At 52.8% G+C, this 27,942-nt stretch overlaps 1 protein-coding gene across 3 annotated transcripts in view; it reads left to right on the top strand.

Moving 5' to 3' along the window:
* SEZ6L (seizure related 6 homolog like) overlaps positions 1-27,942 on the top strand; it is a 180,073-nt gene that overhangs the window by 111,306 nt on the left and 40,825 nt on the right. For all 3 annotated transcript variants that reach the window (XM_027050911.2, XM_027050912.2, XM_027050913.2), the window contains exons 2-9: positions 169-882; positions 2,574-2,707; positions 4,792-4,984; positions 7,148-7,333; positions 11,589-11,754; positions 13,987-14,153; positions 14,562-14,756; positions 16,249-16,387. In XM_027050911.2, the coding sequence (XP_026906712.2) occupies positions 169-882; positions 2,574-2,707; positions 4,792-4,984; positions 7,148-7,333; positions 11,589-11,754; positions 13,987-14,153; positions 14,562-14,756; positions 16,249-16,387 (1,894 nt within the window). The remainder of the gene's footprint in view (positions 1-168; positions 883-2,573; positions 2,708-4,791; positions 4,985-7,147; positions 7,334-11,588; positions 11,755-13,986; positions 14,154-14,561; positions 14,757-16,248; positions 16,388-27,942) is intronic.

Raw genomic sequence — 27,942 nt, 5'->3', positions numbered from 1 at the left:
AAGGAGAGGAAGGAAGAGTCAGGAGACAGGGAAGAAGGCAGCCCCCATATCTGTCAGGGGACTTGGCACGCTCTGGGCCGCCACCTTAGGCCCCCAGCTCAGGAGGCGGAGGAGCCAACCCCCATCCCCGGCCCCAAGCTAACAGGCGTCTTTTCTCCTCTTCCCCAGATGTGCCCCAGGAAGGAGACGCTGGCCCTTCAGGTGCTTCCCTTCTGCCCTCGGGAGCACTAGAGAGCAGCAGTCTGAGCAAAGAGAGCCGCGAAGAGAGAGTGACAACGGCCCCTCCGAATCCAGCGCAGTCAGGGGAAGATCTCAGCGAGCCGGGGCTGCAAGGGACAGCCCCCTCCGCCGCTCTGTCCACAGCGCTGCCCGAGGAGGCCGTCACCAAGCGCGTCCTCCCCTCCGGGAAGAGGCTGCCTTCTCTCAAGCAGGTGAATTCGGCCAGGAAGCAGCTGCGGCCCAAGGCCACCTCCGCGGCAGCTGTCCAGAGGGCTCTGTCCCAGCCGGCATCTAACGGCCCGGAGCTCCTCTCCTCCGCCACGGAGAAGCCCCGCCCACCGGGGGACCCCGAGCCCGCAGCCTCCGAGGAGCCACTGTGGCTGGACCGGAAGGCAGGTGCGGACCCCACGACGCCCGCGCCCCTGCAGATCTCCCCCTTCACCTCGCGGCCCTACGTGGCCCACACGCTCCCCCAGAAGCCAGACCCTGGGGAGCCCTCCGTGCCTGATGACCCCCACGAGGCTCCCCCCGAGGACGCTAGTCCCATGACCTGGATGGACAAAGGTGAGAGCGAACTGACCGGCTCAGCCTCCGAGGAGAGCCAGGAGACCACGACGTCCACCATCATCACCACCACGGTCATCACGACTGAGCAGGCTCCAGGTAAGCAGCCCCCAGACGCTCCAGCCCTCCTGCGGCAGCCGGGAGGCACCCACTGGGTGCAGAGCAGGGGGGGTGGGGGAGGGAGGCGGGCCAGGGAGGTCCAGGCCCCACCGTCAGTTGCCACCAATGGAGCCCTGACTGTGAGCTCGACCCTGTGGCTCAGAATTAATATCCCCATTTTAAAGACCAGACGACAGGGGCGCCTGGGTGGCTCCGTCGGTTGAGTGTCCAGCTCAGGTCACGATCTCGCGGTCCGTGGGTTCGAGCCCGGCGTCGGGCTCTGTGCTGATGTCTCGGAGCCTGGAGCCTGCTTCCGCTTCTGTGTCTCCCTCTCTCTCTCTCTGCCCCTCCCCCACTCATGCTCCGCCTCTCTCTGTCTCAAAAATAAACAAACATTGAAAGAAATTAAATTAACTAAAGATGAGACAACTGAGACGCAGAGACATCGAACAACCTGCCTGAGGCCACACCGCCAAAGAGCAGGATTCAAACTGTCTTCAGCGGGAACCGAATCTCTCCGCCTGCCCGGAAGGCCCCGGCCTTTTCAAAGTGCGTTCACCGTTCCACGTACTTCCGGGACCTGGTAAAATGCATTTCCACGTTCCGGTCTTACTTCTGTCCTCTGTTCTGCCTTCAAGCAGAGAAGTGGCAGTCCACATGGATCTTGGACAAGTGCACTGTGGCCTCCCTTTATTTTTTTTTTGATTTTAAAACATTAACATTTATTAAGGAATACCATATAGAAGAATTTATTTTATTTTATTTTATTTTTTCAATTATGAAATTTATTGTCAAATTGGTTTCCATACAACACCCAGTGCTCATCCCAAAAGGTGCCCTCCTCAATACCCATCCCCCACCCTCCCCTCCCTCCCACCCCCCCATCAACCCTCAGTTTGTTCTCAGTTTTTAACAGTCTCTTATGCTTTGGCTCTCTCTCCCACTCTAACCTCTCTTTTTTTTTTCTTCCCCCCCCCCCCCCGCCATGGGTTTCTGTTAAGTTTCTCAGGATCCACACAAAAGTGAAAACATATGGTATCTGTCTTTCTCTGTATGGCTTATTTCACTTAGCATCACACTCTCCAGTTCCATCCACGTTGCTACAAAGTGTGGCCTCCCTTTAAAGAAGTGTGAGCTCTGGGTTCGAATCCCGCTCCCTGTGTGAGCCTGGTGCAGGCGCTGCCCCACTCTGAGCTTTGGTGCAGGCGTCTCCAAAATGGGGATGAAGGGCGCCTGGGTGGCTCAGCTGGCTGGGCGGCCGACTCTGGATCTCACGGTTACTGGGATCGAGCCCCACATCGGGCTCCGTGCTGACAGCGCAGAACCTGCTTGGGATTCTCTCGCTCGCTCTCCCCCTGCCCTTCCCCCACTCGCATGCGTGCACCCATGCACGCACGGGCGTGCGCTCTCCCTCTCTCTCCCTTTTAAAAATAAGTAAGATGGGGGTGAAATATCTGACTCTACAGGGGTGAATGGGGTCGGCCCTGTCCGCTGCTTAGAGGGGCGCCCCGCAGCACGCAGCAAGCAATCATTCTGTGTCAGCCACTGCTGTTTTTTTATCTTGTTGATTCTGGGACTGAAGGAGAATCACCAGCAGTGGGAGGAGTGGGGGCGGGGGAATGTGGCTGTCCCAGAGCCCCGCTGTCACCCCGCGGCCGCCTGAGCTGTCCTGATTCAAGTCCTTCCTCCAGCTCCCTGCAGTGTGAGCTTCTCCGATCCTGAGGGGTACATCGACTCCAGTGACCACCCGCCCCTGCCCCTCAGCAGCTTCCTGGAGTGTACCTACACCGTGATGGTCTACACTGGCTACGGTGTGGAGCTCCAGGTAAGCGCGGAAGGGCGCCCTGCCGTGCCTGCCCTTTCCAGCGGGCAAAGGCTTGGAGGGCCGTCCGAGCCAGACTTGCTGGGATCCCCCTAGCCCCTTTGGCCCCCTCTTTGCCCTAACCAGGGCATATTAAGCTGGGTTTTGTTGAATGAATAGGAGTTCCCAGTGCAGTGCTCAGCTGGAATAGCTTGGCATACATGAAGGAGGGGCACATGTTGACTAATTGTGAGGCATTATACCCAGGAGAGTCCTCCTCTGCCCCTCTCGAGCACCCACACACTCACACACACACACACACACACACACACACACACAGGGGAGCCCCGCCTGGGTCATGCGATTGGTAAAACGTTTGCCTAGAAACTAACAATGGAAAAGCAAAGTGACTTAGGGCTCAAACATCTGGGTGTAAGTCCCAGCTCTGCCAATGAAAAGCTGTGTGGCTTTGGGCAAGGGACTTTACATCTCTGAGCCTCAGTCTCCCCACCAGTAAAATAGAGATGATAACGCCACCGCTTCACAGATTTTCGGGGCGACAGAACCAGGACGGTGCTCGGTGCCCAGTGGGCAGTCAGCCAGAGCCTAGCGCAGCGCACGTTACCTGTGATCCTCGCCCTAGTTCCTGGCCTTCCCCAAATGACGCCCCCCACCCCATCTTTAGAAGCCCCTTTTAAAAACTGGAACAAGGAGGGGTGCCTGGGAGCGGGAACTGTCCATTTCACTGCCCCCCAGGAGAGGAGGGGGGTGTGGTTGGGAAAGAAAGCTGGTCCCACGTGGTGGCAGACCCTTCCAGGCCGAAGTGGGAGGTCCCGACGTGTGCCTTTTTCTAACGGACAGTAAGGAGCCATTGAAAGTTTCGGAACTGGGTTGGCTGTGATCTAACCAGAACTTTACTTGAGGGAGGTTTTTCTGACTTGCATGGGAAGGACAGAAAGCAAGCCCCTCAGCAGCAGGACCTGTGGTCTTGGCCCCCAGGGCTTAGCAGAGTGTGTGGCATGCAGTAGGTAATTAATAAATGTTCATGGACTTAAAATAAACCGGAGGATGGTTGCCGTCCATCTGAATCTGGTACTCGGCGGACCCTCTCCTTTTACTCTGTGTCTAACGCTGGATTACCAGGCACAGGATGCCTTCACGGAGCACCTGCTGTATACCCATCACAGCTGTTTACCCCGAGGGATACGGTGGTGCGGTGGTATGCAAACTGCTGCAGCACCTGCCCTTAAGGAGTACGTTTGTGGTGGAGACAGGCGCACTTAGAAGACATTAGGCTGCCATTTGAAGAGGTCTCTAGTGGGAATTTCTAGGGGATGTTGTTGAGTCACACTAGAGGGTTGGGCCAGGCTCCCTGGCAGTCAGGGAAGGTCTCACAGAGAAGGGCAATTTTAGTGGGGCTTTGGCGAATGAGTAGGAGTTCATCAAAGAGGGAACAAGAATAAGGTGTGTGATCTGAAAGGGACAGGGCTTGTGGGCGAGGCCTGCCCTGCTCAGCTGAGGGGCAGAGGGCTGAGGCCCTGAGAATGCCCTAGAAATGAGCCCCTCCCTCCGTCACTTACCAGTTGGTGCAGAAAGGGGAGGAATGAATTCGATCTACATAAGTATTTATCGAACACCTGCTCTGTGCTATGTTCCAGGCACTGGGGCCACTGAGCAAATGGAAAAAAATGCCTGCCGTTGTGGGGAGCTTACATTCTGGTGGAATGCCTTATTCTGTCTCCCTGGAGATGGGGCTTCAGGCACAAGCTGATCAAGCCCTTGCCCTCCCCCTCCCACCATCTCCAGGAGAACTTCCCTCAGCTGCCAGCCTGCAGCAACCTCTCTCTTGAGACTGATCCATGGAGCCTTCCAGATCTCTGCAGTGCCTCTGCCCTGCAGCTTGGGTTTACTCTGGTCCCTCAGCCTTTGGGGAGATTCGGGGGGCCTAGATGTTTCCAGGGGCCCCAAATGTTTCCAGGGCTGGGGCTTGGGGCCCGTCTGTCCCCTTGACTAGGGGCTGGCCAAGGGCTGCGGTGTTGGCATCGGCTGGGGTCGGTTGGGAGTGCTACATTGGTAGTGGGTTTCTCTCCGCCCCTGCCTGTGCCCAGGTGAAGAGTGTGAACCTGTCTGACGGGGAGCTGCTCTCCATCCGCGGGGTGGACGGTCCCACCCTGACTGTCCTAGCCAACCAGACTCTCCTGGTAGAGGGGCAGGTCATTCGAAGCCCCACCAACACCATCTCTGTCTACTTCCGGACCTTCCAGGACGACGTCTTCGGGAACTTTCAACTGCACTACCAGGGTAAGCTCACAGCAAGGCCGGTGGGGTGTAGCTGTTTGCCTCAGTTTCCCTGTGGAACCAAGAATTCTCATGTGCCCGGGGTCCCTCTGGAAGTTCCGTAAAACCTCTGGACCCCCCTCTCAGAAGAAGCACAAAATAAAACAAATAAAAACACAAAATAAAAACAAGTAAAATAAAAGCTGTACAATTAAAAAAAAAAAAAAGGACACCAGTCATCTTGAATTACAGTTGTCAAAATATTGTTTTAATCTGTGCTATCTTAATGTTCGTGCTTCTTTATTACCACATTAAATAATAATCCCCCTTGGCAGTTCTGATAATTACTGTGATTTCAAAGTACTGAGGCACATAAGAGATATGTCAAGATATCGATTATGATCTGAAAATACCCGCGATTTCTCTCGGTGACGAAGTCACAGGTTCCGCAAATACGTCAGTTTGTCGCCGCCATTCGCGGTTGAAGGCAACACCACGGTTCGGTTCAAGGTTAATGAAAACAAGCAAAGCCACTTTGTTTCCCATTTAGGTTCCTGGCTCCTGCATGTATCTGATAAATGAACCCCACGCAAGTCAGTGGGCTTCTGGTAACCAGCCTCAACCCCTGGGGGGGTCCTGCTGTCTCTTTTCTGTGACAATGTTGCTTTCTTTCCTTTTTGCCTGTTTCTGAGACTCCTCTCTTGCTTTCGGTTCACCTTGCTCTCCTCTCCCCCTTCCTGCCTCCTTCCTTCTCTTTCCCTCCCTCTCTCTTGCCTCTTTTATTTGTCTCCCTCCATTCTCCCTTCCTTCTGGCTCTCTCTCTATCTCTCCCTATCCCATTCCCCCACGTCCTGAGCCCTGCCCATGACCTCCGATTACTTCCCTTAGCCAGAAGCTCCCACTGGGTAACTTCCCAGATATCCGCTCGGGAAAGTAGAGTCTGGATACCATCCACGGTGACGTCAGATGGACCAGACATCTGGAGAAACGGTTCACTTTGAACTTTTCCCCTGGATGTTTCCGAAACAGGTGGATGGGTGTGCATGACCACATTCCAGTGTTGAGGCTACGCGCTGTGATCTTTGTTCATGGCACAATATGGGGAGAAAAACAGCTCGTGGGGCCCTCGAGTTGGATGTGATCCCCCCAGAGGAGTTCTGGGACTACGGATATCTTATGCAGCAGGGGTGGTCAGACCACAGTCCGGGGAGGGGCTGGGATGGGTTTCACACCCTCTTAGGAAATTCGAGGAGCTCAGCATGGCCACATAGAACCTTCTGCTGCTCCCAGCCAGACACTGGGTCAAGGAGGCTCTTGCTCAGAGTTTCCTGTTTAATCCGTACGACCTCTGTGAGGCAGGGACCGTCATCAACTCCACTGGAAAGAGGAGGGGAGCCAAGTTCAGGTCACTGTGTCCGTTTCTCCAAGTCACGTAGTGCCTAAGTGATGGAGAAAGAACTTACACTCATACTGGTCTTCTCCAAAACCCAACCCTGTACGTGGCCAGGACAGTTATTTTCTAAATTTTTTTTAACGTTTATTTATTTTTGAGACAGAGAGAGACAGAGCATGAATGGGGGGAGGGTCAGAGAGAGAGGGAGACACAGAATCGGAAGCAGGCTCCAGGCTCCGAGCCATCAGCCCAGAGCCCGACGCGGGGCTCGAACTCCCGGACCGCGAGATCGTGACCTGAGCTGAAGTCGGACGCTCAACCGACTGCGCCACCCAGGCGCCCCGAGGACAGTTATTTTCAAGCTGTGGTACCCTTCGGCATTTCCTGAGGGGCGGCTCGTTCTAGTTCGGGTCCAGGACTCTGCGTGTTTAACAAATGCCGAAGATGTTCGTGCTGGCAGGACTACCCTACCTGGCTCATTCTGCCCCTGCTCTGCCCAAGCAGGTGGCCATTGTGTGTCCACGTGGAGAGGGGCTCAGATGACGTGGGAACTCATGTTTCACCCCAAACCTGTGATCTCGGCGGGGGGGGGGGGTGCGGGGGGCAGGGTGGGGACCTTGCAGCCTAGAAGAAGTGCCAGTGTGGCAGTCTCCGCATCCACGGGAGTCACAAAGACACCCCCCCAGGGGGCCTCATCTTTTCTCCTCAGCTCAAACTGGCTCCCGGGAGGTGGGTCACAGGCATCATCTCTCCCCCTCTGAGAGCTGAGTGTCTGCCTTTGCGTTTCTTCGCAGCCTTCATGCTGAGCTGCAGGTTTCCTCGCCGGCCCGACTACGGGGATGTCACAGTGATGGACCTGCATTCGGGTGGGGTGGCCCACTTCCACTGCCACCTGGGTTACGAGCTCCAAGGGGCCAAGACGCTGACTTGCATTAACGCCTCCAAGCCCCACTGGAGCAGCCAGGAGCCCATCTGTTCAGGTACACTCCAGCCTCGGCGGCCCAGACACCAATAGTCCACTCAGAGGAGAGGCCAACCCCAGGGCATTAGACCGACCTCAGGGATAGGCGCTCAGCCCCGGGCAAAGAGGCTGCTCCCAGGACAGACGACCGATGCCATTCAAATCTTTAGTTCGTAGGGGAGAAAAGACACAGAACCTAAAAGTCACCATTAGTGACGTTTAGCACACCTACAGCGTCACGCCACGGTTACCACTGTGCAGTTCCAGATCGCCTCCAACAGCCCCAAAGGAGACCTCGTAGCCATTTGGACTCACTTTCCATTTCCCCCTCCCCCTTCCGCCCTTGGCATCCACCATCACGCTTTTGGTTATCTGCGGATCTGCTTATTCTGGACATTCTGTGTAAACGGGGTCACCCGGCACATGTGGTCTTTGGCAGCTGGCTGCAGGATCATGTTTTCAAGGTTCACCCACGCCACAGCCTGGGGAGCACTTGATTCTTTTCTGTGGCTGTGCAATATGCCATCGTGTGGCTGTGCCCCCGTTTTATGTGTTTATTCCCTGGTGGACACCTGAGTCTCTCCCACTTTGTGGCAGTTATGAATAATGCTTCTGTGAGCATCTGTGTGCAAGTTTCTATGTACAAGTTTTTGTACAAGTTTATTTTCTTTCTTTATTTTAAAAGGTTTCTCTATTTTTTTATGTCCGCATTTCCTTTTATTCTTTTTTTAACTCGTTTTATTTTTTATTTTTTTTAATTTGCATCCAAATTAGTTAGCATAGAGTGCAACAATGATTTCAGGAGTAGATTCCTTAGTGCCCCTTACGCATTTACTTTTGAGAGCGAGAGAAAGAGAGAGAGAGCAGAGGAGGGGCAGAGAGAGAGGGAGAGAGAGAGAATCCCAAGCAGCCTCTGCACGGTCAGCACAGAGCCCGACACAGGGCTTGAACTCATGAACCGCGAGATCATGTCCTGGGTCAGACGCTTAACTGACTGAGCCACCCAGGTGCCCCAGAGGACGTATGTTTTCATTCCTCTTGGGTCGACACCCAGGAGTGGCATCACTGGGTCATATGGTAATTCTGTGTTTAACTTTTTAAAGAGTTGTCAAGCTATTTTCCACAGAGGCTGCAGCGTTTGACCTTCCCACCAGCTGCGTAAAGTACCAATTTCTGCACGTCCTCACCAGCTCTTATTATTGTACACATTTTCTTTTTATGCCTTTAGCCATCCTGGTGCATGTGAAGCTCTCTCTCTCGTGGTGGTTTTGATCTGCACTTCCCTGATGGCTAATCATATTGAGCAGCTTTTCCAATGTGCTTCTTGGCCTTTTGTAGATCTTCTCTTTTTTCAATGTTTATATATATATATATATATATATATATATATATATTTTTTTTTTTTTTTTGAGAGAAAAAGAGAGAGAGAATGAGCAGGGCTCAATCCCACCACCCTGGGATCATGACCTGAGCCCAAGAGTCAGAAATCAAGAGTCAGAGCTCAAACGACAGAGCCACCCAGGCACCCCCCTTTGTAGATCGTCTAAGCGAAGTATCTATTCAGGTCCTTTGCCCGTTGTTTTTTAAAATGTTGTTACTTGTCTTTTTATTGTTGAGTCGTAACAGTACTTTGTATATTCTGGATATTAGATCCTTATCGGGTATATGATGTTCAGATATCTTCTCCTGCTCTGTGGGTTGTCTGTCACGTCTTGATAGTGTCCTTTGATGCAGAAAACCTTTTCATTTTGACAAAGTGTCAAAAAAATGATCAATTTTTCTTTTGTCCCTGTGCTTTTGGTGTGCCTGCAGCCACATTTTGAACCCAGTCGATAGATACTGAGAAACTGCCAGGGATGCTGTAAATGTTCACAGCAATCTTGCATGATGAGAGCCATTACCTTCATTTTACAGATGAGGAAACAGAGGCTCACGGAGGTGAAGTCACTCACCCAAAGCCACCAGACAGAAATTGAAATGAGTCCAGAGCCCTTCTCTCCTGAGCTGTGTCTCTCAAAGTGTGGTCTACACAGACCAGCAAGAATATTGCAGATGCATAATCCTGGGCCCCCTATGAGACTACTGGATCATAATCTACATTTTAACATGCCCTTGTGTGATTCATGTGCACATGATAGACTGACAAGCACTGGGCTATGCCACACTGTCCCTGCACCCGTGGTCATAGTCTTGACCATCCTCAACTGTCAAGAGAGCAAAACTCTGTCAGATTCTCAAAAGTTACGACGGTGGTCAGGACAGTATAGGTTGCCCGTAAGAACTGAGCACCCAGAGCACGAACCATGTACAAAGAGAATCCTGGGAATAATAATAAATTATTCCTTCTCTCCAGGCATTCAGAGTCCATGGAATCCAAAAAGCAAATGAGACCGGATGACAAATTCTGAGCTTTGATTGTTGCAATATTGTTCCCCCAAGGCCCTTCAGAATTTCTCTTCTCTTCTCTTCTTTTTAACAGAGGGGAAAAAAATCCAAACCATAGGGCCATTGCCCTCAGTGCGTCTCTCGCGTTAATTTTTATCTATGTGTGAAATCAGAGAGGAATTAAGCCTCATTTTGTGCTAAGAAAGATGGATGGGGAGCCACGGCTGGGAAATTGAAGGCAAACAAAGCCATCAGTTGGCTTAATAAGGCAAGGAACGGGAGCAGAGAGGCAGCAGATGAGCGGCAGCTTGGGGAGGACAGATGGCCAGTGCCCCCACCAGGGACAGTGTTCTCCATCTCGCCAGCCCCTGAGCCATAGGACAGTAGAACTGGCTACATTTTGAGTACCTACTCTGTGCCAGGCATGGCGCCAAGACCCGTATTATGCATCGGTTCACCGATTTCTCACCCCAGTCCTGGAAGCAGGCTGGAATTCTTACCACCATTTTATAGTGAACTCAAGGTTCAGAACTCTCTAGATCCACAGCAGGTAAGTGGCACAGGCAGGGTTTCAACCTCCGCTTTAGGACAGAAGGACAGGCGAAAGACAGACAGACACACACACACACACACACACACACACACACACACGCACGCACCTCTGTCCGTGGTGCTGAAACAAGGAGGGGGCGCTTCTTGGCAATGTCTTCGCTGTAAATCGGCAGAATCCAGAGCATAGGAGAAAGTGATCTACCTTTTTCTCCCGCTGGAAGCCCTTATTAGTCATGCAGTCACTCAACAAACCCTTAATGAGACCCAAGTATCTCCTAAAAATAAGACTCAGACTATTTCCTTGCATTCATGCATCTCCCTCTGGTGCACAAATCACTTTTTAAATATTTCTTTATTAGATTTTTATGATAAAAGTAATATATGTTGTGGTTTTAAAAAAAGTCAAGAAATCCAAGTGTCAAGATAGAAGCAAATCACTTTTATATTTATGGTCTCAATAGATTTTTGCAAATAGCTCATTGAAACAGGTATGGAAGACCATTTTGTAACTTGTTTTTTTCCCCACTGAAAACTTCGAGTGCATTTTTCCATATTCTCAAGCATTCTTTAAGGGTATGATTTTTAATAACGTGTGAATGGGACGCATTTATTTCCCCAAATGGCTGTGAGTGGACATGCGTGTTGTTTCTCGTTTTTCGCTCTTAGAAACACTTCAGCAGTGAACACCTTTATTCATAAATCTTGGGGGAAATCTCTCAATCTCCTTTTTAGCACAAACTCCCAGAGCTTTAATGAGTTGGTCAGTTTGGGAACATACTTTCTGAATTTTTCTCCAAATTGCTCTCCTGAAAGGCCGGAGTCATTTGCATCCTAACCAGTGATGAGGGAGAGGGCCCATTTCCCACCACCTGTCCCATCGGTGAGCGATGGCCGCTTTTTATCTTGCCCAATCAGGCAGATGGAAACAGAATATAATCTAGAATTGCCTTTCTTTTATTGTGGGGGAGGCTGCATTTTTAGTGCCTACTAAATACTAAAAGTATATTTCTTCCTTTGTGAATGGCCTGTTTGTGTCCTTGTTACCGTCTTCTCAGAAAGAATCAGGGCACAGCCAGTGCCGTGGAGGAACCCTTAAATCACAGTTGATCCCTGTCATGGAACACCAAGGGGGTGTTTCCAGTCGTGAAATGAGGTCTCCTATCGAACTGGATGAACCTTGTCCAAGGGGAGAGGACTTTTACAGTGTGTCCCTCTTCCCATCCCATTTCCTCCTGCTAAGGGCTAGGGGTGGGGAGATCTCTCTCTCTCTCTCTCTCTCTCTCTCTCTCTCTCTCTGCTTTCCTCTCATGACCACCCACCCCATTCTCTGCCCCCAGCCCCTTGCGGAGGGGCTGTGCACAACGCCACCATTGGCCGCGTCCTCTCCCCAAGTTACCCTGGAAACGCCAACGGGAGCCAGCTCTGCGTGTGGACAATCAAAGCTCCAGAGGGCCAGAAGCTGCATCTGCATTTTGAAAGACTGTCGTTGCATGAGAAGGACAGGTGAGCTTCTGAGGGTTCCCAGCCTCACTCCTTCCCAGAGTGTCAGAATGTGACTAAGGATCTGGAGTCTTGCAATGGCTTCTGGAGGTTGAGAAAGGAAAGCCTGGGGAGGTTGGCAACGATGTTAGACACCATCGGCTTCAATCTCCTTTCACAGGTCGGGAAACTCGGGCACAGAGAGGGAAAGGGACTCGCCCCAGGTCATACAGCAGGGAAGGGGAAGAAGCAGGAACGGAATCCAGATCCCCCATGCTGCACTGACCCAGTCTGTCTCCTGCATGTCCCTTTTTGCAGTTAACAAAGAGGGAGTATTCACTGAGCACTTGCTCTGTGCCCAGTCACATACTAGGCTCTATGGAGAACAGGAGAGAAGTAGCAAAACCTGGTTTCCGATTGGATAGGAAATTGACGTGGAAAAACTGTGCTTGTACACGTGAAGAAATTTGGGAGAAGTTTCAGGGCAGTATCTAAGCAAGAGCAGGTCTGTAGACTCTAAGTGATATGCATAGGATCCGGAATCTTAGAACTTTAATATTCTATGGTTTTATGTTAGAATATTCTTTTTTACTTTAACTCTTTTAACGTTTTTATTTATTATTGAGAGAGAGCATGAGCATGGGAGGGGCAGAGAGAGGGGGAGACACAGAATTCAAAGCAGGCTTCAGGCTCTGAGACATCGGCACAGAGCCCGACGCGGGGCTCAAACCCACAAACCGTGAGATCATGACCTGAGCCGAAGTCAGACGCTTTACCGACTGAGCCACCCAGGCGCCCCTAGAGTATTCTTGAATGTTCCAGAAAACGAGGACCAGAGCTGCTTAGACTTGCTGTCTTAGGTCGTGTTCCCTTGGAAACAGACATGGAGACAAGGATGTTAGGGAAAGTAGCTCATTTGGGAGCTAATCTTGGAAAGCACTGGCAGAGGCATAGGGCAGCGGGCAGGACAGGAAAGGAGTCAACACGGTGCGTGTTAATGAGCAGGTGCCTCTGCAGGGGCCATGGGGGTTCTATCTGCTGGGGGCCTCTGCAAAACCGTATGGAGCCTGGTCCTTTCGGAAAGGCGAGGGAGCTGAGGTACTGACCCACCACCACCCCCCCCCCCCCCCCCCAGCTATCACTGCATGAGGGATGCTTCTGGACACTCTAACTCCCCAGCGTTGCCAGCCACCCTTTGAGCTGGTTGAGCTGACAGATTCTCAGAGATCTGGGGCAGGAAGCCAGCCCCCTCCTCATCCCAAACACAGTGGACATGTGGCAAAGTGAGCAAATTGTCGCTTCGACATTCATGCATTTTGGTAACATTAGAAATTCATCTGGGCGACATAAAGTAAACCTTTTTTATGAGTCACAGTAAAAAAAAAAAAACATCTCAAAAGATTTAAAATGCCTCTTTATGACTCCATAAAAGAAATTGATCTAATTTGTATACTATTTCCCTCCTTATTTTTGCATAATTTCTTTAAAAATACCAGGACTAGCAAGGAGCCGAGTGTCAAATGACTTTAATAACAGCAAAAATGAATGCCAGCATTTTGCCTAACACGTTTTATTTTTCAGGGCACTCAATCCTGTCATATTCTCAATGCCCACCTGTAAGATAGGTGGGAGAGACGTTACGATTCCTCCCTTCCCAACTGTGGAAACTGAGGCCCAAGATGCGCTGAGACTTATGTCAACCCAATCGCTGGGGAGTTGGGAAGTGAGAATCAGGAATTATAAATCAGTTGATTTATAATCAAATGCTTATAAATTTGACCCGTGTGCCTGCTTTGTGCTCGGCATGTTATGCACAAGGCCTTTAATGTCCACACTCTGAGGTAGGCTCAGAGTGTGAAGGAGGCACCCGTTTTACAGATGAAGAAACAGAGGCTCGGAGCTGGGAAGTGTCCCTGTCCAAAGTCACACGGCTCAGAAGTTACAGAGTTGAGACTCTGGTTGTCTGACTACCACTCTTTCAGTGCATCAATCTCTACTCCTCAATTAGTCATAATAATTAATATCAGTTAATTAGCCTGGTTCATAACATCACACACAGCACTTTTCCTATAACCTCAGGATCCACCCGTGAGTCTAGAGTAAGCATCCTACAGAAAAGGAAGCAGGTTCCCTAAGGCAGAGCAGCTCGACCGGGCAAGTCGGGGGCAGAGTCGGGATCTGGGTCTGGGAGCGAGGCACACGCCTCCCGCTGCTGCTGTGGGTCAGTGATCTTCCTGTCCTTCCCCCTGCTGTCAGGATGATGGTCTACAGTGGCTTGATCAACAAGTCAGCTCTTCTCTATGACTCCCTCCAAACCGAGAGCGTCCCCTTTGAGGGTCTGCTGAGTGAGGGCAACAGCATCCGCATTGAGTTCACGTCCGACCAGGCACGGGCAGCCTCAGCCTTCAACATCCGGTTCGAGGGTGAGAGTCCCCGGGGGGGCCTCCCCCATCCCGGGTGATGGTGTGTGAGTGGAGGAAGTGTGGCAGAGCTGGGCTGGGTCCTGGGAGCTAGAAATCTGACCTGCTAAGGCCGAGGGCGACCCAGAGGCCAGACTGGCCTTTTGACTTTCAAAGGCAGAGCCTGCAGGGTTAAGAGGGCAGAAGTTTGTATTCCCATTTTAGAGATGAAAATAATGAGGTCGCCAAAAGAGAAGTGAACGCTCCAAGGCAGGTCAGCAGGTCAGCTGGAATCGGAAAGTGGGGTCCGGTGCCCATTTTCCTTGGAGCTTGTCTAAACAGCAGGAGGGGACCCATCTTCTGAGATCCAGCTCTCCGGGGAGCCCCTGCCTCATCTGAGCTGCTGCCCCTCTTTTGTATCCCCCCCCCCAGCCTTTGAGAAAGGCCACTGTTATGAGCCCTACATTCAGAATGGGAATTTCACCACATCCGACCCGACCTATAACGTCGGCACCATAGTGGAGTTCACCTGCGATCCCGGCCACTCACTGGAGCAGGGTCCGGCCATTATCGAGTGCATCAATGTGCGGGACCCGTACTGGAACGACACAGAGCCCCTATGCAGAGGTGAGTGGCCCCACCGTCCTCCTCCCAGGGTGCCTCAGGGACCTGGACCCCCTCAGATGAAAAGGTCAAGGCCCCGGTTTAGAAGTAGGTCACCAATTACATACCAATTTAGCATTAGAACCCTTTCCGGGGCTCACCATCCTTTGGGTCAAATTTGCTGCTGGTCCCTGAGAAAATTCCAAGCTTGATAAATTTTTAAAGGTGCCCCTTCCTACAAGCACAGACCCCATAGTGCATAGCTCAGTGAAAAGATCTCTGCGTGGATTTCAGCTCCTCTGTACCCCCTTGCTATGTACTTTTGTGCAGTGCACAACCCACCCAACCACACACGGCAGCCCTGAGTTCAATTAATAATAATGATGCTATTGATAATAGTTGCCAAGGGCTGCATTTTCTCATTTAATCCTCACTACAATCCTGTGAGGCACATAATATTGACCCCATTTACAGCTGAGGAACCCAAAGCCACGAGGAACCAGACCGTTCCTAAGAACAGACTGAGGGTAACTGGTCGAGGTGGAAATGGCTCTTGGGTCTCCTTTTTTCTCAGAGACCTGTGCTCTGAGCCCCTCTGGACGGTGTTGGCTGGGTCGAACCCTCCTCTCCACGAGCTCCCGGGGCTCTGCCCTGCCTCTTTCCCCACATGCCAGGCCGCAGAGCCACCTCAAGCCTGGATGCATGTGCAGCATGTGGTGGAAGGAAGAGAGCCCTTGCTCCTGGCAGCCGCCGCCTGGATGGCGGTTGGCGTGAAGTCACAGCTTCGTCGTGGTGAGGGATTGATCCCTGTATTAAATGTGCTGGTTTAACAGAGCGGAATTTATTGGTGCTTTGGCCTCTGCCACGTTGAGAACTTTCCAAAGCGGTAAACAGAGTGGAATTTAAAGAGCCAGGCGCCAGACACGGCCACATCTCTCCTTCCAGCTCAGAACCAGGCTCTTCGGCAGTAACACTAAGAATTACTGAGCTCTCACCTTGCGCCAGGGGCTGTGCTGCATTCGCCCCCATGAGCTCAATCAGTTAAGCTTCAGGATAAGCCGACGGAGTCAGGGCTGGCCTTACTGCAGCTGTGCGGAGGAAGGGACCTGAGACTCCAAAACGGCGCATGCCTGGTCACGGAGTCTGTTGGGGGCAGAGATTCGAACCCAGGTCCACCTGAATGGAATGAGGCATCCGTTAGCCGCTACTCACTCTGCACAAGAATAGGGCTGTTGGGGATTCTCCAGAACGGGGAGCTCTGTCCTTGATCCTGAGAGAGCTATAGGGCCCGTAGCCCCTACCCTACCAACCCTCAGCGGAAGGAGGCAGGCAGCCGGCCCCAACTTAATCATCCCGCACACGCGTACAGACCGTCTGAGGCTCGGGCACCTGTTCACGGTGCACAGCGAGCCGTGACTGTCGGGCTCCAGAGCCCATGCGCTTAACCGCTACGATCTTGGCTTCCTTGTGAACCAAGCGTGTCTGTCTCTTGTCTGTCCGTCTCTGTCCCCTACAGCTACGTGTGGCGGGGAGCTCTCTGCCGTGGCCGGGGTGGTGCTGTCCCCGAACTGGCCAGAGCCGTACGTGGAAGGTGAAGATTGTATCTGGAAGATTCACGTGGGGGAAGAGAAACGGATCTTCTTAGATATCCAGTTGTGAGTGTTTATGGTGGGGGACCAACTGCCCCTGCTTTGTTCTTTCAGCCATCGCTGGTGAAGCAGCTACTATGTGTCAGGGGCCGTGCGAAGAACTGGGGTCCCAGTGGCAGGAGAAACAACATCATAAACACACAGAGTCCCTAGCCTCCAGACACTGGGTCTACTAAGGAAGCAGGCATGAAATGGGGCAATGCACCAATAATCACATCCCGTAACTTTGGTGAGCGATGTTCTAGGTGGGGATTTGATATAAAGGGGAAGGTCAGAAAAGCCTTCCCTGAGGATCTGATCTGATCCTAAAGCTCAGAACTAACGGATGAGCCGGAATACATGTATCTGAAAGGGACAGAACATGCAAAGGCCCTGTGGCGAGAAAAAGCCTGTGAACTGCCTGCGTAGTCAGGAGGAGGGGGGAGGTTTAACAGGTACTCTGCCTACGGTAGCAGTTCATTTTCTTCACCTGTCTCTCTCAACTAGAACGGAAGGTCCTCGTAGTGAGGGCTTGCTCTCATTTAGCTCTGCTCCGGGGTCTAGCACCGAGCCTGACACATAGTGAGGCGCGCAGGAGATCACTGCTGAGTGAAGAAACACTGTAATGAATGGAGAGTTACCTGGCTGTGCGGCTGTTGGCTGTACTCCGTGGGGGCGCCTAGTAGAGGCTCCATCTAGGGCTTGCCCCCTCCTGAACTCCCCAGGGCTGGGGAGAAGCAGACAGAGACAGATGGTGGTGTTTGGAGAAGCAGAAGAAGGGGCTGCCCGGCAGGCCCAGACACCGTGGCTTGGACAGTGGAGAGCAGGGCGGGGAGTGCCAAGCTCTGAAGAGCCTTTCTGGAGGCAGCCTGGGCCTCAGGGGGTCAGCGCTCCCCTCAAGCCTGAAGCCAGAACCCAGTCGGCTGGGAAGCATGACTCAGGGCCTGCCGTGCCGTGCAGAGGAGGCTGGCAAGGGGGAAGTCGTTTGCAAAATTATGAGTGACCGTCTTTTGAAGCTGTCCCTCAGAGGCTGCCCCAGAACCTTCTATCCCAGTTGAATCAAAGAGGCACAGACCTCGCACAGGTGCCCCTTGCGGACTTCGGGCCAGGCCAGCCTGGGTCAGAATCCCATCCCCTTCGCTCCCCCACGGTTTGACCTCGGGCTTCTCCCCGGCTTTGGCGCTTCTCGTCTGTTACGAGGGCCTTGGAACATCGGTGTCCCACGGCTGCCGGAGGCAGCTTGTGAACACCTCTCGCCCATCCTTGCCGTCTCTCACTCCTGTCCCCACCTCCCTGACTTCCAGAGTCTGGTGTAAGTGCTCATTCACGCAAGACCTCGTTCTCGAGGGTCTGCTGTGAGCCAGGCCCCGTTGTAGGCTCCAGAAAGGCTCTGACCGTTGCCCCTTGGGCAGTCAAGTTTCTATTGGAGAAGAGCAGGTTGGATTGTCTCTATTAACTCTGGGCGGGGGTGGGGACATACATGCGCGCCTGCCGTGTGCGAGCCGTGGATATTGGGAAGGGGTTGGTTGTGGAGGGGCGCCCGGGTGGCTCAGTCGGTTGAGCGTCTGTCTCTTGATTTCGGCTCAGGTCAGGATCTCACGGTTTGTGAGTTCGAGCCCCACGTCGAGCTCTGCGCTGGGAGCCTGCTTGGGATTCTTTCTCTCCGTCTTTCTCTGCCCTTCCCCCATTTGAGGTCTCTGTGTCTTAAAATTAAAGAAAATAATAAACAGTGGGGCACCTGGGTGGCTCAGTTGGTTGAGCGTCCGACTTCGGCTCAGGTCATGGTCTCGCAGTCCGTGAGTTCGAGCCCCGTGTCAGGCTCTGTGCTAACAAATAGCTCAGAGCCTGGAGCCTGCTTTGCATTCTGTATCTCTCTCTCTCTCCCCCCTCCCCTGCTCATGCTCTGCCTCTTTCTGTCTCTCAAAAATAACTGCTAAAAAAAATTTTTTTAAGTAAACATTAAACATGAAATAAAATGAAATAGGTAGGGGTTATGGAAAGAGTTCAAGGGAAGCCTGGAGTCTTCTTGGCTGACGCTTCACGCAGAGAACGCCATTCTCAAGCTGTCTCCTGCGGGAAGCCTTCTGTGGCTCCCTACTGCCCTCATGGTAAATACGAAGGTGTAGTCCTGGCTTGGGAGCACCCCACCGCCAGAAGTTACTGGCAAAGCACCCCGATCTTCAGCCAAGAGAAAGAGAATCCAACTCCTGACAGCCTGGCTTCTCTTGCAGAAGGTCCCCCCAGCCCCGTGCCCCCAGGAATTGTCTGTGCTTCCCGCTTCTGCTGGGCTCAGCGGCCTTCTCCTCACAGTGTGTCCCCAAGACGGGCGGTTTTGCGTCACCACGAGTGGCCCGCATCTCCCCTCGGTGCCACAGGCCTGAATGAGGAAACGGGAAACCGGGAGCCCTTCCTTTCACTCCCTCTAGGCATCAAACATTCAATTAACCTTCAGCTTGACACTAGATGGGGTTTTGTTTCCACTGCAAAGCGCGCAGTGGGGCAGCCGATCCAGGGACCTGAGCAGTTAAAGCAGAAATGGTTCCTCAAAGCCAGGCCACCGCTGGCATTAGCATCAGGAAGGGACCCCTCGCCGGGGGCAGACTTTCTGTCTTCCGGCCAGCCTGGTGGCCCCAGATATCACTGTTAGCCGGGAGAGAGGAGCCCCGTCTTCCTCCTCCGTGCCCTGACAGGGCATCCCGAGCAACCCTGGACCCATCACCAAGCCTCTCTGGGCCTCACATTCCTTCTCTGCAAACCGATGGGTTGCCTCGAGTCAAGAGAATAACGATTCAGACTCCTGCAGGACAGGCGCGTGATTTCTGTTACTGGGGGGTAGGGTCAGTGTGGGACGATAACGAGAGGAAGGGTCTGTGATGAAGGGGATATAGTACATCCCCACCTAAAATCATTTAAATTCTATTTTGTAGAATAATGGCCCTTCCCCACTCCCACCCCCCCCCAAAAAAATAAAACAGTATCTGCTGGCCAGATCCAGATTTGAGGGGCCGACCAGTTTGTAAGCCTTGGTCTCCATAGTTCTTTCTCATTGCAGTGATTCTCATCAGGGAGCCTTCCTGTTTGTGAGTTTCTTTACAGACGTAAATTCGTGTCCTCCCCAGAGTAATCCTATGGGGACAACTATTCTGTTTCCTATTCCTTGCTTTCTGACCTGTTCAAGTTGGGTGTCTAAAAGGCCTCCTGAATGAAGGAGTTTAACCCCAAAGTTAAACTCCTGATCTGATTCCCCTTCCCCAAACCTGTTTCACCCCATCTTCCCATCTTGGGAAGGAATCATCCATTCTACCATAAGCTGCTAAGGTCAAAAGGACTGGGAATTTTTCTAGACGAGTAGAACGGGTGCGTGTCCAACGTCTGGCTTTGTTGGCAGTGGGGTGGGGAGAAACACCCTGATTTATGGCATTTGCCAGTTTCCTGGGTGTAACTACTCCCACCCTGGCCAATTTCAAGCTGCTTACACATTTGCCAATTTCCTCCGTGTAACTACTCCCACCGTGGCCGTTCCAAGCTACCAAGACAATGCCAGCAGGCTCGCCAGATGCCCGGATGCTTAATGACGGACTCACGTGGGCCAGTAGGAGCTGCCGCCCCGGCATGCGCACTGGGAGTCAGATTCTTCTCTCCCTGTCACACCTTGTACCTGAGTCCCCAGTACATCCTGCTGATTCTACTCGAGAATCAGAATATGCCCAGAGTTCAAGCACCTGTGACACACCCCCCACCACCACCATGGTCCATGTTCTCATGCCAGGATTATTCCACAGGCATCCTCACTGGTCTCCCTGCTCCTGCTTTTGTCCCCTTTGGGGCTATTTGTAACCCGCTACCTTGAGTGATCCTGTTAAAACCTAAGGCAGGTCCCACCTCGCTCTGCTCAAAAGTCTACAGTAGCTTTACATTTTATCTAGAATAAAAGCCAAGTCCTTACAAAACACCCCATGTGATCTAGCCCTGGCCACGTCTCCTGCTTCATTTCTTCATTTGGCCACACTGGCTTCCTTGTTCTGCGAACTTACCCCAGGGCCTTTGCACTATCTCTTCTCCCCCATACCCTCCCCAGGATGCTCTGCCCTGAATAGCCTGCATAGCTCACGCCCTAGCTTCTTATAGGCCTCTGTTCACAAATCACCTCCTCTGAGATGTCCCCCACACCTTGATCATCTCTGTCATTCTTGACACTCTTACCTTGCTTCACTTTTCTACGTGGGTGGCACTTAGAGCCACCAACACACCACACATTGTCATATTTGTTGAAGTGTTTTCATCCCCTCCATCTAGAATGTCACATCCGTGGGAATAGAGGGATTTTTGTTTCTGTTTGATTCCCTGCTGTAACCCCAGTATGTAGATCAATGCCTGGCCCCATAGTAGGTGCTTAATAAAAAAGAGTCAATGGAATAAAGACAACTTCTCATGGTCATCCAGCCATGAAGTTTCAGAGCCAGACTTTTAGCCCCAAATTCATGTCCAACTGCCTCTTATGTACAAGAAGGGAGGAAAGTTCAGAACAATATGGAAAGACCATAGAGATATGGCCTCCCTTTGTCAAGAAACCCATATTTATTACGTGACCGGCAATGCTAAGAAATAAAAGTTTGGCTAAAAATGATCACATAAGCATCTGACTCTTGGTTTCAGCTCAGGTCACGATCTCCGGTGTCATGAGTTGGAACCCCGCGTCCGGCTCTGTGCTGACAAGGCAGAGCCTGCTTGGGATTCTCTCCCTCTCCCTCTGTCTGCCCCTCCCCCACTGGGTGCTGTCACTGTCTCTCTCTCTCTCTCTCTCAAAAAAAAAAAAAGGAATAAATAAACTTTGAAAAATTATCGTGTAAAAAACAGTAAGGGTAAAACCCCCAAGAGAAGGTTATAGAGTTAGAGTGTCAAAGGATTTGCCATCAGAGACTTAGAAGCACAATCTAGAGTGAGACCCCAACCCAGTGATGGCCAGTTCCGTCTGTAGAGTTTGAGGCCCCAGCCAGGTGGGGGTGGGGGGTGGGGAGGCCATACCGTCCTTCCGCGTAATCTGATGCGGAGGTGAGGGTGATGGTGAGACCACAGGGCGGCCTCCGTGCCCCCACAGAGCACAACGGCCAGCATGGTCCCAGAGCCTTAGGACTCGAGGTGCCATCAAAATCAATCGGATCCGGTTTCATGGACGAGAGGGCCCGCTGTGAACGGGGCATTGAGGCTCGGCCCCGGCAGAGAGCGAGAACCGGGCAGCCCTGCCCCGGAGGAGCCCACACCGGGAGCTGACACGGCACAGACAGGAGAAAACTCCAGGGGCCCCCGAGGCCCGGGGTCGGGAGGGTGAGCCTGGTCCACGGTGGGAGGAAAAGGCTGTCCAGAGAAAGCAGCCTCTCCCTCGGGAAACAGCGACGTCTGGAGGCGGTTCTGGCCGTGCCGTTCGCGTGGGGGGAGGGGTGCTGCTGGCGTCCGGCGGGGAGGGGTCACGGATACTGCCCGACACCCCGCAGTGCACGGGACAGACCCCGCCACAAGGAAGTAGTGGACCCAAAGCGTCAGTAGGACCGACTCAGGGACACCCTCGCCAAGACGGGCAAAGATGGGGGTGGGGAACCGTGTCTGAGACCAAAGGAACAGCATGCGCTAAGGTTCAGAAGCAGGAGAGCACGCCTCTCTCCTTTTCGGGGCTCGAATATCCAACATAGGCTGAAGGCTGCGTGCATCCAGGGCTGTCACATCGCAGGCACCTTCACAGCAAGCACGTGCACCGGGTTCCATCATCGCCTCCATTTGACAGATGGGTACGCTGAGGTTCGGACAGGGGAAGGGCGCCCGTGGCCACACAGCGGGGACCCGAGTGGAATGCACTCCGCTTGCCGTGTCTCCAGAGTCTGGGGGCCTCCCCCGCACCCGCACTTGAAAGGAGCCGGAGGAAGCCCTGTGAATCTGGAGCTCAGTGACGCAGGAGGGGCGACAGTGGAATCAGGCAGAGCCTTGAAGGCCGCTTTAGGGAGTCTGCGCTCGCCGCGACCGGGCAGCAGGGGAAGGGTTTCAGCCGGTACCGGGATTAACGCGGTGCACAGGGGGGCCGAGTCCTCCGGTCAGCAGCCTCGGGCTCTCCCCGCGGACTCTGGCGCGCGTCTGGCAGTGTGGCATCTGGGCCTGGCGCCTCCTTCCTCCCACAGAGGGAGTGAAAATAGCATCTCACCCGCGAGGGTTACGTGAGGCCCGAGAGCTGCTGGGTTTAATTTATCTTGCTTGGTTTCCGCTGACAGTTTTAGTAAACCAATTTGGGTTTGATAGTAAAAATAATTCTGTCCTCAGGGCCCCTCACGCCGCCTAAGCGTTGGAAATTGTTATTTATCGCCTCGGTGAGGGGGAGGGCGTTTGCACTGTTGACTGAGCGGGGTAGGTGGCCCGTAGTAGGTGCTGGGCAACGTTTGCTGAGTCACGAGGACGCAAACCGCGCGACGCAGGCGAGAGGGGGCGTTGTTCCCTGTCACCCACTGGGCGGGTCTGTGGATGCCGCGGGCGTTGGGAGATCGGCTCTGACGAGTCACCGTCTCTGAAGGACCTACTATGTGCCCGAACCCGAACTGCATGCTTCACACCCCTGAGCGATAGAGAGCATGCGCGTTATTATGCAGAGATAATAATTGCATAAATTAGAGCCATGGTGGGGAGAGATAATTACAGAGGGGAAATTACCTACATTAGAGATAATGTATGCACAGCGTGTCGCGTGGGGTCTGGCACGTAGCTGGCACTTCATCAACAGACACTATGATTACCAGGACTCCTTAGAAGATATTATTGTCACCATGTCCCGGATTTGCAAATGACAGAGAGCCTGTTAAGTGGCTTTCTCAGGTCACACAGCCAACAAAGGACTGAGCCGACATTCGCACACACACACCGTAGCCTCCGCGTTTATGGGCTTGAACAAGCTTTGGGGGGACCAACCATATGTCTCTGCGATGCTCTGGGGAGGCTCCCAGACCTCCAGAATCTCCAAAGCTCAGGAAGGGAAGGAGTGTCATAAATAGACAACCTGGAGACAGGCAGGCTAAGGGCCGTGGCTGGAGGGGTGAGGGCGGGGAGGTTAGCAGGATGCTGTGTGAGCTCTGTGCAGAAGGAGTGAGATGCAAGCAGGATCGTGAAGAGTGTCAATTGGCCAAGCTGGAATGGGGGACGGGCACCCCAGGAGGGGTCCTTGTGAGCAGGGGGGGCTCAAGCAGTGAAAGCAGGGACCGTTAGACAGCAAACGGATGCCCCGAATTGCAGCGTTAATTAGAACCATCCGTCTTGCATTATTGGTGTTAGGGACGGGAAGGAGGCTGTGTTATCTTAAAACGAGTCAGGAACCCCCAGGCTAAACCCCCTTCATACCCCAAATGCCTATTCCCAAACCCATCATGTACCTCTCAGCTCCATCAGCTTACCTAAAACACAACGGAACACGAGCCCTTTAAAACATTAAGGATTTCTGAAATCAATCTCTCTCTCTCTCTCTCTGTCTGTCCCTCTCACCCTCTCCCTCCCCCTCTCCGTAAAGCATAGAAAGGAGAACTAAAAAACTAAGGAATTATTGGTGAAGACATCATAGAATGGAAGAGCTGGGAGGGGCCCAGAGAGGGGAAGTAATTTGCCTAGCATCACACAGCAAGTCAGAGTTAGGACCAGAAAAACAGCCTAAGCTGTAGATGCTGAGCACAGTGGTCACAATCTTGAAAACGCCACATGATAGGGAGACACAAAAGCTTCTAGAGTCAAAAAGAGCTACGTTTAGGGGCGCCTGGGTGGCTCAGTGGGTTGAATGACCGACTCTTGATTTCGGTTCAGGTTCATGAACCCAGGGTCATGGGATCAAGCCCTGAATCAGGCTCCGTGCTGAACGTGGAGACAGCTTAAGATTCTCTCTTTCTTCCTCTGCCCCTCTCCCCCATTTGCATGCTCTCGCTCTCTCTCTCTCTCTCTCACTCTCTAAAAAAAAATAAAAATAAAAAGAGCTACATTTAAATCCTGGCCCTGCCACCCCAGCAGCTCAGTGGCCTCGGGCAGGCCTCACAATGGGATACTTTGTTCACTTTATCCCCAGTGCCTGGCAGAAAGCAAACGCTCAATAAATATCTGTTGAATAAAAGAGAGAGGTGGTAAGTGTGTGAGTTAATTAAATAACATGTGTATTCTTAGTAAAGTTTCTCACATAGAGTAAGCAAATAACCACAGCTGACACCATTTTCACCCCTTACTATGTGCCAGATTTTATGCTAAATACCTGACATGCCTTATTTCATTGATGGCGACACCATCATAAAGGATGTCTTACGTTCATTGAGCACTTGCTGTTTGCCAGTCGCTGAGTGCTTTCCCCAAACTACATCATGTAAGCCTTACCAGGAAACCTATGTGATGTCACAGTGGCACTCCCCTTTTACAGATAGGGAAACTGAGGCTGAGAGAGATGAAGTCACTTGAGGACACAGCTGGGGAGGGGCCGAGTCAGGACTCGAACTCAGGCCTGCTGGGCCAAGGCATGTTATAACCACACCATAAGTAGTCGTGAGGTGCTCCGCAAGGGAGAACTCCCTGACCCCATCTTACAGAGGAAGAAATTCAGGCTCAGAGAGATGTCTCCCCTCCCCGCCCCCCTCCGTTTCGTGGCATCTTTTGCAAATGTACACATACCTCTGGAAGGAAACAATTTCAGCCAGGCTCCGGCTTGCCTTCTCTGACTCTGCTCTGGAGCCCAGCCCCAAATCCCTCCCTGTTTATGGGGCCTCAATACAGCTCTCTAACCAGGAAATAAAAGGACCTAATAACAAAGCCCAGTAACCGTATGATTGATAGCCGTGGAATATTTCTCTTCAGCTACTGCCAACCTGTTCTGTGCTAAGTTAATTCCAGGCCCTAAAAATTAAGTACCTTGTCCAGAGGCACTACAGTTCTTTAAACAGGGATATAGCTGCTTTGGGCTGTTAGAATTCAGTTTGAGGTCCAGGCAACAAGGAAGAGCCAACAGTCAAGGGCAGCATTGATGCCAGGAGCACAGATTTCCAGCGGAAATCATGGAAGGAATGGCCACAGTAGAAATAAAAACCTTCCGACCCATTAGTGGAGGGAGATGGGATTTCCCCGGAGCCGAAAGTTGTAAGGAATCCAAGAAATCACGGCAAAATTCGGGGAGCCCGAATCCCATCCTGTTGCGGATGAAGAAACTGGGGGCCCAGAGACGGGAAGAGACTGTCTCAAGATTACTCTGTCAGTCAGCTCCTGCTGCATAACAAATGAGCCCAAACTCAACAGCATAAAACAGCAAGCTTGTATCATTTCTTTCGAGTCTGCCGGTCGGCAAGGCAGTTCTTCTGGTCTCTGCCGGCTCACATGTGCCCCTCTGGGCAGCTATGTGTTGGGTAGGTAGCTCTGCAGATTGTGACTGGTCTTTTTTTGTGGGGGGGGGGGGTGGCCATCAGACAGTCTGGGCTGGCCCGGCCCAGGATGGCTCTTCTGCCCCGCCTGTCTCTCCTCCTCCAACAGCTAGCTCGAGCTTCTTCCCATCATGACTCGCCAGGGTTCCAGGACGATGAGAAGAAGCATCCAAGGCCTGTTGAGCCTACACTAGAAATTGGCACAGCGGCATCATCTTCCGTGTCCCGTAACAAGCCACAGAGCAGGGCCGGCCCACATTCAAAGGGTGCAGACCCAGACTCCTCCTGATGGCAGGTGCTCCAAAGCCTCCCTGCAAGGATTGCGGACGCAGAGAGGGGCAGGGCTTTGAAATCATGTTTGCGCTCAAGCTACCTCAGCCAGGGAAGAGTGAGGGTCAGAAGCCGGGTCTCCCGGTTCCCCACTTTACCAAAGGAATCCGAGGCTCAGAGAGGTGAAGAACTTGCCTACGATCCCACAGCTAGGAAGTGAAGGAGACGAGATTTGTGCTTAGCACTTGGTCCCTGGAATTGCGAAGGCTCGGGGAACGTTTCCTTCTCCACACAATGCCTCCAACACGCGGGAGAGAGCAAAAGGCCTTGGCTTGTGCTGGCAAGTCTCGGGTTCAGGTCCCAGCTCGTCCATCTATGGGCTGTGTGACCTTGGATGAGTCACTTCACTTTCCGGAATGTCAATTTCCTCTCTTTAAAATGAGGAGAATAATGGTGCCCACTTCGTAGAGTCTGAGAGAATGAAACATTAGGCAAGGACCTGGTACATTACATACACTCAGTAATTTAACTGGCAGCTGTGAGCTGTGATGATGATGCTGTTGTTAATTCCTTCTCTGGCATGTGCACACACTGAGCTCCATTTTACACACACATGCACGCACGCATGCACGCACGCACTCACAAGGGTTGATTGCCCCTGAGCTTGACGTTTGGCACGACAGCTAGGAATCAGGAGGGTTCCTGCAGAAGTGCTACCCAGGCATCCACCTGACGGATTACTCCCCCTCCTGCAACGTGCAAGGGGCTGTCGTGGCCAGTGGTAACAGGACAGCACGAGCTCCAGGGTAAATCTTCCACCGGCACTTGCCCCTTTCCTGCTCCTCAGCCCCTCCACGCTCTTCCCAGCCTTGGTGATCAAGCAAAAGCAGCTGTGGGAAGGGACCCACCGCCTGCCTTGAGCTGGGACATCACCTGGCTAGTGCACACCTTGGAGCTCGAGCCCTTCGGATGCGATTAGATTTGACATCCTAGGGAGACGCGGCTGCTTGTTTCATGAATCCCTGACATGCAGTGGCCTCACTCACTTACTACTCAGGGGTGTTTCCTGAGGGCCCACCGTGTGGCTGGCATCGCATCAGACTCCCCCGGATCAAGCCCTGACCGCAAGCCAGACTCTGTGTGTGCCCAGTACCTCTGTCAATTTACCTAATCCTCAGAGCAACCAAGGAGTCCACACGATGACGTCCCCCATGTCACAGATGGAGACACAGATGCTCAGAGGGGCCCGGTGGCTCACCAGCTGGACGTAGGGGTGCCGGGGTTCGGACCTGGCCGTGTGACACTGAGCTCGTGGCCCGCACCGCCTCCCGGCCCTGCTCTGCGCAGTGGCACCGACATGATCCTGACAGCAGCCAGACTCCCTTGAGAGTTCTGGGCAGCCCAGCGGCTGGGCAGGGCTGCGGTCCAGGCAGTGCGTGCTGGCCAGAGGCCCTGTCTGTGCTCCTCTGACGGCCATGACCCGGGGAAGCCCCGGGGCACCCACCTGGTGCCTCCCAGGAGAGCTCAGGGTGAGCCCTCGAGGTTCTGAACGGGTCATTTTTTCCTGGGGGACACTTCCCGGGCAGAGCCCACGCTGCCAACCCGGCACTGGGCTTACAGGCAGTGTTTTGGTGGCTCAGATGAACCACACCAAGGCTTTACAAGTGATGCCTTCAATGTGTGTGTCAGGATGGGGATTCGGAATGACAGGGACACATCCAGCAGCTGTCAGCTCCTGCTGGGGACAGCTCTGAAACATCTTCCTCCAGCCATGCAGAGCCCAGGGCCCCCTCCTGCGCGTGTGTGTGCGCACGTGTGTGCAGATGGCCACCCCACATGCATACACATCTCTCTCTCTCTCACACACACACACACATATACCCCATATACACACACCCTGTA

Source organism: Acinonyx jubatus, chromosome D3 (assembly GCF_027475565.1).
Source record: "Acinonyx jubatus isolate Ajub_Pintada_27869175 chromosome D3, VMU_Ajub_asm_v1.0, whole genome shotgun sequence".
Taxonomy (NCBI): Eukaryota; Metazoa; Chordata; class Mammalia; order Carnivora; family Felidae; genus Acinonyx; species Acinonyx jubatus.
The sequence above is the reverse complement of the archived record's forward strand: the minus strand, read 5'-3'. Positions and strand labels throughout refer to the sequence as shown.